Source organism: Triticum aestivum, chromosome 4A (assembly GCF_018294505.1).
Source record: "Triticum aestivum cultivar Chinese Spring chromosome 4A, IWGSC CS RefSeq v2.1, whole genome shotgun sequence".
Taxonomy (NCBI): domain Eukaryota; kingdom Viridiplantae; phylum Streptophyta; class Magnoliopsida; order Poales; family Poaceae; genus Triticum; species Triticum aestivum.
The window spans coordinates 141,092,587-141,103,947 of record NC_057803.1 but is presented as its reverse complement, the minus strand read 5'-3'; the positions used below and the strand labels follow the sequence as shown (position 1 = coordinate 141,103,947).

At 47.8% G+C, this 11,361-nt stretch overlaps 1 protein-coding gene across 1 annotated transcript; it reads left to right on the top strand.

Moving 5' to 3' along the window:
• Positions 1-5,750: 5,750 nt before the first annotated feature.
• LOC123085633 (dnaJ homolog subfamily B member 3) lies at positions 5,751-7,292 on the top strand. Its single transcript, XM_044507300.1, has 5 exons — positions 5,751-6,073; positions 6,202-6,289; positions 6,363-6,433; positions 6,596-6,652; positions 6,761-7,292. Exons 1-5 carry the CDS (start codon positions 5,930-5,932, stop codon positions 6,947-6,949), a joined length of 549 nt encoding a protein of 182 aa, XP_044363235.1. The 5' UTR covers positions 5,751-5,929; the 3' UTR covers positions 6,950-7,292.
• The last annotated feature ends 4,069 nt before the right edge of the window (positions 7,293-11,361 follow it).

Below are 11,361 nucleotides of genomic sequence, written 5' to 3'. Positions count from 1 at the left end.
TTTGGCCGAGCTCACATGATGTTGTTCCGAGGGTTCGGGTTCACATGATGATTGCCGGTGACGATGCTTCCTCCGACTCTCCCATACTAGGCTTAATAGCCGCAGAGAGTCCGGCGAGCTTGGGAATCCCGTCTTTGGACCTGGAGACGCGCTCCAGATCTAAGTCCAGAGCGAAGGTTGGGGTCGCGAACCCTTGGAAAATAAAGTCTCCTTGGATATCAGCGACATAATCTAGATTTCCAAAACTAATCTGGTGACCTGGGGCGTAGCTATCGATCTGCTCTAGATGGCCAAGCGAGTTGGCCCGTAGTGCGAAGCCGCCGAACACAAAGATCTGGCCAGGGAGAAAGACCTCCCTCAGGGAAGCATTGTTGTGGATGACTGATGGAGCCATCGAACCTTCTGGCGACGACACAGCAGAGCTCTCAATGAAAGCACCAATGTCGGTGTCAAAACCGGTAGATCTCGGGTAGGGGGTCCCGAACTGTGCGTCTAAGGATTGATGGTAACAGGAGACAAGGGACACGATGTTTTACCCAGGTTTGGGCCCTCTTGATGGAGGTAATACCCTACGTCCTGCTTGCTTGACTTTGATGAGTATAGGGGTTACAAGAGTTGATCTACCACGAGATCATAATGGCTAAACCCTAATTGTCTAGCATGTATGATTATGATTGCCTCTACGGACTAAACCCTCCGGTTTATATAGACACCAGAGGGGGCTAGGATTGTATAGAGTCGGTTTACAGTGAAAGGAATATTCATATCCACACGCTAAGCTTGCCTTCCACGCCAATGAGAGTCCCATCCAGACACGGGAGGAAGTCTTCTGCCTTGTATCTTCATGGCCCATTAGTTCGGCCCACGTCACACAGTCCGGACGCCCGAGGACCCCCTAATCCAGGACTCCCTTAGGGAGCCAATATATCTTAATGATATGGTTGGTTTTACCTTCATGAACTTCCGTAGTTGTGGATGCTTGCTAATAGTTCCAATCATAAGAGCATAGAATTCCAGGTAAGGGATGACATACTAGCAGTGGCCTTTCCCACATAAAAAAACTAGCCATCGGTCTGGTAACTTAACCAATTGCTTAGGGACAATTTCGCAAATCCTACCACCACTTTTCCACACTCGCTATACTAACTTAATTGTTCTTTTATTAAAACAGCACCTAACTTTTATTTTTCACGTTCTTTGTTATCTTGCAAACTTATCCTACTACACCTACAGAGTGATTTTAGTTTTATTAATTGTTTCTTATTAATTGTTTCTTTGTGCGCATAGAGTTGTGGTCGATAGAACTTGAAGAGAATATTAATTCTACCTTTAGCTCCTCGTTGGGTTCAACACTCGTACTTATTGAAAAAGGCTACAAACGATCCCTTATACTTATGGGTAATCAGTGGCCATCGCTCTGATCCACTCCTCTAGGAGGGAAGGGAATATCCAAGAGGTTGGCATCGTCGCTTGATACGTCTCCAACGTATCTATAATTTATGAAGTATTCATGCCATGTTTACAATAATTTTATATGGTTTTGGTATGATTTGAATGGAGCTAACCCGGACTGACGCTGTTTTTAGCAGAACTACTGTGGTGTTGTTTTTTGTGCAGAAATAAAAGTTCTCGGAATTGGACGAAACTTTTTGATGATTTTTTGGAAGAAAAGAAAATTAATGGAGCAAAGAACCACCAGAGGGGGGCCCCTGCTGCCCAGAAGGCACCAGGGCGCTCCACCCCGTGGCGCGCCCTTGTGGGTAGTGGCCCCTCTGAGGCCCATCTTTATGTGAAACCGACGCCAAAAAATCCTATATATTCAGAAACCCCCGAAAGCTAACCTAGCTCAGAAGTTCCGCCGTTGCAAGCCTCTGTAGCCACGAAAAATCAATCTAGACCCTATTCCCTCACCCTGCTAGAGGGGGAAATCATCACCGATGGCCATCTTCAACATCCTGGCGGCCACCATGAAGAGGAGGGAGTAGTCCACCCTCGGGGCTGAGGGTTTGTACCAGTACCTATTTGTTTAATCTCTGTCTCGTGTTCTTGATTTGGCACGATCTTGATGTATCGCGAGCTTTGTTAATATAGTTGGATCAGATGGTGTTTTCCCCTCTCTACCTTGTTGTGATGAATTGAGTTTCCCTTTTGAGATTTTGTTATTATCGGATTGAATACTTTTATGGATTTGAGAGCACTTGATGTATGTCTTTCTATGAATACCCGTGGTGACAATGGGGTGTCATATTGATTCACTTGATATGTGTTTTGGCATGAAACTCACGGATTCCCGAGGTGACATTGGGGTAATCTATGCATAGGGGTTGATGCACGTTCTCGTCTTTGTTTCTCCGGTAGAAATCTTGGGGCACTCTTTGAGGTTCTTTGTGTTGGATTGAGTATTATGAATATGAAGTTGTTTGATGCATATCGTATAATCTATTCATGGATACTCGCAGTGATTGGAGTATCTAGATGACATTAGAGTTGGTTGATGTGTATCATTTGGTGTTATTTTAGTACGAACTCTTAGATAGATTGATCGGAAAGGATAACTTGGTGTTATTTTAGTACAAACTCTTGGATAGATCGATCGAAAAGGATAACTTGAGGTGGTTCCATACCCTACAAAAAAATCTGTCTTATGTTCTCCGCTAGATAAGAACTTTGGAGTGATTCTTCATCACACGTTGAGGGATGGTTATATGATCCAATTATATTAGCATTGTTGAGAGATTGCACTAGCGAAAGTATAGATCCTATGCCTTATTTTCAAGCATTGCAATACCGTTTGTGCTCACATTTGTTACTTGCTACCTTACTGTTTTTTCATTGTTCCTATTACAAAAAACAATATCTACTATCATTATTACACTTGTATCACCATCTCTTTGACGAACTAGTGCACCTATATAATTTATCATTGTATTTGGTGTGTTGGGGACACAAGAGACTCTTTATTGTTTGGTTGCAGGGTTGTTTGAGAGAGACCATCTTCATCCTACGTCTCCAACAGATTGATAGGTCATCCACTTGAGAAAAATTTGTTACTGTCCTACAAAAATCCGTGCTTTGAGGCCCAACACGAGTCTATAAGAATAAAGTTGCGTAGTAGATATCACTGCCATCCGCTCACACTTATTGTCGCCCTTGTGATGCCATGGCTCCTGCCAAATCCAACCCAGCGAAGCGTTACAGATCCGGTATGATACTAATATGGAATGTAGTTAGGTATGGTTGCATTCGTGCTAAGGCAAATAATGCAACTACTTAATGTGCCAACGACCTTAGCTAGAATAACGACAAATGATGCCATCACGTAACTTTTAGGCTCGAGAAAAGGTATAAGTTAGTTATTTAATAAACTATTAATATGAAGTGATACTAAGAACCGAGCAATGCTCTGTTGATCAGAGCACATGTAAGTGAGCTCATCCAAATGCAAAAAAAATGATTATGTCCAATTATAAGGTAACTGTTGGAGATGCTCTTAGAGGCGCAACTTGTGCCTCATTTCTAGCTTAAAACATGTTTTCACTTAGTTTTTAGCTAATAATAATTAAGCGATGAAACTTTTACCTTTACCTAAGCTATTTTCATTCAATGGACTAACCACACCTTCTTACATGAGGTGCACATGACAAGCGATTATTCCCAGTAAACCACCCCTTAAAAAACACATGAAGAAGGCCAAGCCTACCGACGTGCATTGGGTTGGGTTACAGGGTGATGCCCCGTGATGCCATTATAGAAGGTCACAAACAATTCAGGACGAGCCCAAAACCTCAAGAGTTCCATGGACATAAAACACATATGACATGGCAAAATTGTAAATATGACCATACTCCGATGGCAAAACCTAAACGCCCCTTAAAAATATCTGGCATTGGCACGAGGTCTGGAATCTTCACTCGCCCCAATCTCCGACGACCCAAAACTCTATTCAGCTTTTTTCCCACGCCTCCGACTCCCCATGGGAATAAACACCTCTTTCCTAGTACCCGGATCCCCCACAAACTTTCATCTCCACCACCCCATCTCCATCCCTTTTCGATGGCGCAATATTATCTTAGCCTTCCTATCGAGTTCTGTTTACTTTGTCGTCGTGTCGTTGACGGTTGGTCTGATCCCATGGACGCCTCCGCTGGAGCCGGATCTGACAATTCCCCCAAACTAACTCCATCAACAGTCAAATAGGAACGAGAAACCCCCAATTCATATTAGAAAATGGATCTCAAGTGAGACATCCACCCATTCATTATACCATTGATTCCCCATTTGGACCCCAAACCACCTAAGACTGGCAAAATCACTCATTACCTTCTTTAATAACAACCCTATATGGTCCCTTCTCCCTCTCCAGGAATGGATCCACCACCGCCGCCTCCTTATCCTTTTCCATAAACACATCCATGCACCCTCTCGCTCATGTTCTACAGGCAAGCCTCTAGATCTGTCACTCTCTTCAAAATATCCATTCATGTCTATGTATGCCCAATAGTGCGCCACTCCAAGGCGGGGTGGCCATCACTCTCGATCCGCTCCTCCAGGAGGGAAGGGAACCTCTAGGGGGTTGGCACCATCTCCATCCCCTCGCACTTACCGCCACCCTCGAGACGCGATGGCTCTTGCCAAACCCAACCCAGCGAAGCATTACGGACAAATCCGTTATGATACTAATATGGAATGTCGTTAGCTATAGCCGCATTCGCGCTAAAGCAGAATAATGCAAGTATTTAATTCGACAACGGCCTTAGCTAGAATAACGACAAAAGATGCTATCACGCAACTTTTAGGCGCAAGAAAAGGTATAGCTTAGTTATTTAATAAACTATTTGTTAAATGACGTTATGCATGTGCCATGTACTATAGTTATCTAGCCCAAGTTCTCTCTTATCTCTCTATTAGTTTGATTAGGGTTGTACCTAAGGGCGTAAGCCATGCATGCATTCCTATATATATGACACTAGATGCCCGTAATACAATTATGTTGCATAAAATCTCTTTCTACATGGTATCAGCCAACTAGCGATCCTCTACCCTAGCCTTTCGCACCCTAAACCCTAAGGAGTCGCCATCGCTAGTTCTTCAAGTTGCCGTCGCCGCTGCCTCCTTGCGTAGCCGTCGCCAGCCACGACGCTTCGACTGCCACGGGGTGGGGGGGGGGGAGGGGTTGTTGAATGACGGCATGCATGTGCCAAGTACTATAGTTATCTAACCTATGTTATCCCTTATCTCTCTATTAGTTTGATATTAAGGTTGTACATAAGGACGTGGACAATGCATGTAAATGCCTTAAAAATGATTATGTCCTACTATAAGGCAGCCGTTTGAGATGTTTGTAGAGACATTATCTTATGCCTTATTTTCTACTCCCTCCGTAAACTAATGTAAAAGTGTTTAGATTACTACTTTAATGATCTAAACGCTTTTATATTAGTTTACAGAGGGAGTAGCTTAAAATAGGTTTTCACTCAGTTTTCTAGCGAACAACAATGAAGCGACACCCGAAAAAAAGGAAGGAGGCCCAGGCCTACCGTCGTGCATTGGGTTCACAAACCATCGAGGCCGAGCCCAAAAGCTCGAGAGTTCGGCGAACATAAACCGCAGACAGTGTGGCAAACCTGTAAATAGGACCATACCCCGATGGCGAAGCCCGAAACACCCCTTAAATATCTGGCATCGGCTCGAACTCTGGAACCTTCAGTGGCCCCAATCTCCGACGACCAAAAACTCTATTTAGATATTTTTTTCCCACGCCCCCACGGGAATAAACACGCCTCCTTCCTGGCACCCGGCCGGCTCCCCCTCAAAATTCTCAAATCCACCAATCTCCCCCCCCGTCTCTCACCCCAATTCCATGGTGCAATAGCAGCTTCGCCGCGTTTCGCTTCCTCGCCGTCGCGCCGTCGACGGTCCGCCTGATCCCATGGACGCCTCCGCTGGAGCCGGATCCGGCAATGCCCCTTGCGCCGGCGCCGGCGCGTCGTCTTGCTGCTACTACACCCTGCTCGGCATCCGTAAGAACGCCTCCTCCTCCGACATACGCGCCGCCTATCGACGGCTCGCCATGGTACGTGCGCTCCTGTCCTCCGCTCCTCCGCGCGCGTGGGTGCTTGATCGGTTTCCTTTTCTTGTTCCTTTCGTTTGGTCGGAGGAACTGACGTGCTAATCATCCGACGTCTTGCTCTGACCGTGCAGAAGTGGCACCCGGATCGGTGGGCGAGCGACCCCGGCGCGACGGGCGAGGCGAAGCGGCGGTTCCAGCGGATCCAGGAGGCCTACTCCGGTAAGGCATCGCGAGCTTCACGTTAGCCCTAGCACGCGCGAGATTTTGATCGAATTCTTTGTCGGCGTTGCAGTTTTGTCCGACAAGGGGAAGCGGGCCATGTACGACGCCGGCCTCTTTGATCCCCTCGACGACGACGACCAGGTGGGCGCTCTGGTTTCTTTCCCCGTGCTTATTGTCTCGTCGAAATTCCCTCGATTATTATATTATTTATTGAAAACAAGTGGGAAATTACCCGCTTCTGTCCACCGGGGACAGACCGACGTACAATGTCCCTGAAATTTTGCTCTTGCTTTGGACGGCCAGGATTTCTCGGACTTCATGCAGGAGATGCTGGTGATGATGGATAGCGTGAAAAACGAGGTAGGCGCGACCGCTGACCCAACTACCCTTGAGACAACATTAGTTTATAATTGATCGTAATCGTGATTAGTACCTTTGTTGAACGATTTGCTATCACATCTCGTGCAGAAGCCGGACACTCTCGAAGACCTGCAGAAGATGCTGGATGACATAGTCAACGGCGACGGCGGTAGCCGCGCCACTGCTGGTGCTGGTGGTAGCGGCGGCGGCGGAGGCGGTGGCTGCGGCGGTCGCGTCCCACCGGAGGCCAACCGCAGAACTCGTGTCGCCCCTTACCCGCAGCCTTCGCGAAGGTGATGGACGCGCCGGTGTACGAGATGTGCACACATCGTTGCGCCTGTAGGAGAGAGATCAGAGCAAGAAGAGAGCAACCAGCGTGAAAAAACCATTAGCACATCAGAATTGTTGCTCAATCCCCTTGTCGGGGTGGTTACAGCTTAGTGTTTAGATCATCTTTGATGACAATTGACGCCGTCGATCTGTTTAATTGTGTTACTTTAGCTGGTTGGTGCTTCGGTCGCGGCCAAGAATTGGCGTGGATGCGCGACAGCCCAAAGATTCCATCATCTTTCCGGACATTTCGATCCTCAGTTAAATTTGTTCTCCCAATTGTTGCTCGAATATACCTCATCTCCATTAACGTTTCCCCTTGTGGTGAGTCCTGTCCTGTGTGTGTGTGTGTGTGTGTGTGTGTGTGTGGTCTTTTTGGCCTGCCATTACGAGTACCACAGGCACAAACTTCCCCATTGTCTTCCCTACCAAACGCTTTGCCGACTTCGGTAGTTAGCTGTAACCAGAGATGATTCTCGTGCTTGACGCTCTTGTCTCGTGCCGTGTCGTGGTGCTCGGATGCCCTTGTATTGTGCTATCGGAATGATGGTTCTAGCGAGCCGATGGTAACACAAGCCCACTGACTGGTGTCACACTGGGATTTGCATCTTGGCGTTTGCGAGTCGAGATCAGCGGCGGCGACGTTTCTCTTCTGGATGGCTCGGCTCGTACGAACGAAAACGAGCCGGTCCTAGCAAGTTGCGTGGCGCCATCATCCGTATTTACCACCACGCTGGATGATGCTCCAATTTTGCTGGGGCGCGAGATGGTTTGGACCAGAGGATTTCTCTGGGAATGGCGTGGAGAAATATCATCCGAGAATGGCCGGGGACCTATCATGTCATGTCATGTCCAAGGACGGGCGGGGCATCTCTTCGTACGTATCGTTGATTGGGTTTGGACCGGGAAAAAGCAAAGTGGTGGACGCGAGCGTTTCGTGGTCCACCGATTGAACGGAACCTCAATGGATGATGTATGGACGCGGTTTTTTTAATGGTTCTTTTTAATTTCTCTTTAGAAAAGCCAAGATTAGGACGGGCTGATTCGAGATACTTCCGGTGCGGGATCTCCTTTGTTGGGCAGGTTCAGCACCTTTCCCCCTCTACTATTGATTATTGATATCGAGAGGCGTACAGCGCCGGTGTTTCCTGAAGTATCCGTACGAGGGATTACAAAATATCCACGCCCAAGCGAAGCAGCTCCCATAGCTCGCCTCGAACGATCCGGCGACCTACCCTGCCGGAACAGTTTAGTTTATTTGCGGGAGGGTTTAGCCGGAGACTGGAACACTCTCGCTGGTTTTTCTTGCCGCCATGCTCCGATTTGGTAACGCGAGCTTTGCTGTCCGGGAGTGGCAAGTTGCGTCGCGTCATGCTCGGCCGTCTACGGGTTCTGGAACCTGCAGATATGAGCTCCTACTAACGTCTCTCGTTGATATGAGATCACTTCTGTTGCTGTCGCCTCTGGCGGTGTTGTTGCTCGACGTCGCCCGTTGCCGTCGCGCCTTAAACTTTCCGCCTTTGTGCAACTTGACCCCGTCCATTTTTGCAGCGGAGGCCGAGGTCGATGTCTACGTGAAAACGGGTGTGCAAACCGAGCCAGCATGTTTGCACTGCGCGAGAACATGCACGAGGTGAGCCACCGCCACACGTTGTACAGCTTGACAACTTGCGTGCTTTCCCGCAAAGAGTTAAAGTAAAATAGAGAAGAAGAAAAACGACAACAACCTGCGTGCTTGCACTTTTACGATGAGGATGAGCACAAAACAGCTCGTTTTCTCACTCTGCGGGCGCCAAGTTGTGCCGTGCAGTGTGCGCGGTGTTGTTTGTCGGCAAGGTTTTCTTCGAACAATTTTGTTTTGTGTCGGTGAAACAAAAATAAGCATGAGCAATCAAGGGATTCTTTGATTCGCAGGGTCTAAATCAGAAAACTGAAAACACATTTTTTTTTTGAAAAATGAGAAGGTGGCTCAAGGCCTACCTTATATTTCCAAAACAGGCACATGGCCTGGGAAGGTTCGGTTACATGGTTTGTATGATGCACCAGGGTGCAAGGCCACAAGCAGCCTAGAACAAGAGAGAGAGAAACCAAAAGGCAAAGGAAAAGGAAGAGAAAAGGAAAGGAAGCTGTCCTAGCCGTCAATCAAATTAGCCCAATAATGCAGATTATCTTTGTCTCGCTGCTTTCTAACTCTGTTGGACCAAAGGCGTATCAAATCAGCTGCATGGAACCTAAGATATGGCATGCAACCTAAGATATGGCTTCATCCAGCACTTATTGTTGAAAACTCTGTCATTCCTAGCTTGCCAGACGGTGACTGCACAAGCCGCAAAAGCAACATTCCATTTATGTTTGAAAGTAAGTTGATCCGCTGCCTGACGAACGAAAGTCTGGATATCAGGGGAGTGCAGAGCCAAAGGACCCAACAGGAGCCTGTGCCAGATGGTGCTGACCGGACGGCATCGAAGCAACAAATGATCAGCCGATTCAAGGGCTGGGCATAGATCGCATCCAGCGTCAGAGGCAACCACTGACCAGCCATTCCGAGCCATATTGTCTCTTGTGTTCAAATGCCCCCGGAAGACAAGCCACAAGAACACCCTATGCTTTAGTGGTACAATGGGATCCCAAACCCACTGATCGGGAGCCCAACGCAAGCCGCGGAAGGTGAGCAACCTGTAGAAAAAGCCTGTGCTGAGCCTGCTGCCAGCCATCGAAGAGACTCGGGTGTCGAGGAGCGTAGAGGCAGGGGTAACATTTTCCAGTAAATGATCCGAGGTGAGCAACTCTTGAGTCGCCGATTGGGAAAGATTTGGGTGGAGGCACAAATTCCAACCTTCCACTGTCAACTGGGACTTAACCAAACAATCCTGGTTGCAAGCGAAGGAGTATAAGACCGGAAAGAGGTGTCTCAGCCTGCCAACTTCCAACCACTGGTCATGCCAAAAGGAGACATGAGAGCCGCTGCCCATAGAGCAGCGAGAGGAAGACATGACCAAAGGAATGCAGCCCTTAAACCCTTTCCATATGGCCGTATCTTTGTGGTTGCTGCTCAAGGGTACACTGGCCTTGCAGTATTGTGACGCAAACCAACGGTAGCAAGGGATGTCTGAGGATTGGAGGATTTTTGCTACAAACTTGCAAAGCATAGCCTGGTTATGGGCGTGTAAATCTCTGATGCCCAGACCACCGTTGGCACGGGGCAGTACCACCTTATCCCAAGCCACCAGGCACTGACCACCCTTGATGCTATTCCTGCCTTGCCAGAAAAAAGCTCAAAGGAGGCCTTCTAGCTTGCTAATTGATTCCTTAGGCCAGGGAAAGCAAGTCATGAAATAACTTGGTATGCCTGCCAGCACCGAGTTGATGAGCGTGAGACACCCTCCCCAGGAGAGAAAGGTGGCCATCCAACCAGAGAGACGACGATCAACTCTGTGAATAACCGGGAGTACCATGCCATGCTTGATCTTGTGCAGAGAGAGGGGCATCCCCAGGTAAGTACATGGAAAGGAGGAGATCGGATAGCCCAGCGTACTAGCAATCTCAGCAGCCACCTCCGCAGCAACACAAACCGGCATGAGGGTGCTTTTGTGGAAGTTAATGGACAACCCAGAGAAGTCTGAGAAAGCAGTTAGGATGTGCTTGATCATAGTAGCCTGCTGCACATTGCCCTGGAAGATAATCATCGTATCATCCGCATATTATAGCACTGGAAAGAGATCATCAGACCCGAGCGGATGCAAAAGGTTGCCGCTCTGGAAATGCAAGCAACATAATCTTTATAGCACATCAGCAAACCAGTATAAAGAGATATGGTGATATGGAGTCACCCTGCCTAAAGCCCTGCTTTGCTTGGATGGGAGCACCCACCTCACCATTCATCAGTACTCTAGAGCGTCCCGTTGAGAGGAGTGCATGGATCCACTGTATCCACCTAGTAGGGAAGCCCCTGATGCTCAAGATTTGTGTAAGGCAGTCCCAGCTGACAGAATCGAAAGCCTTGCGAAAATCCAGCTTGAGAGCAATGACAGGTAACTTCCGCTTGTGTGTTGTTTGTATCATTTCAGCAGCTAGAGCAAAGTTCTCCACAATATATCGTCCTCTCAGGAACCCTGACTGCAAGGAGTGCACCAAATCTGGTATGCGCCTCTGCAATCTGTTTGTCATGACTTTGGACACCAACTTAGGAGCGCCGTGTACCAAAGAAATTGATCGGAAATCACGCATCTCCAACGGTGTATCCATTTTTGGCAGCAACGTGATGAAAGCAGAATTGATACCGTCGAGAGCGACACGGTTGGCGTGAAAATCTTCAAAAAATTGGAGCAGGTCATCATTTAACAAATTCTTAAACGCCTTGTAAAACTCATTAGTGAACC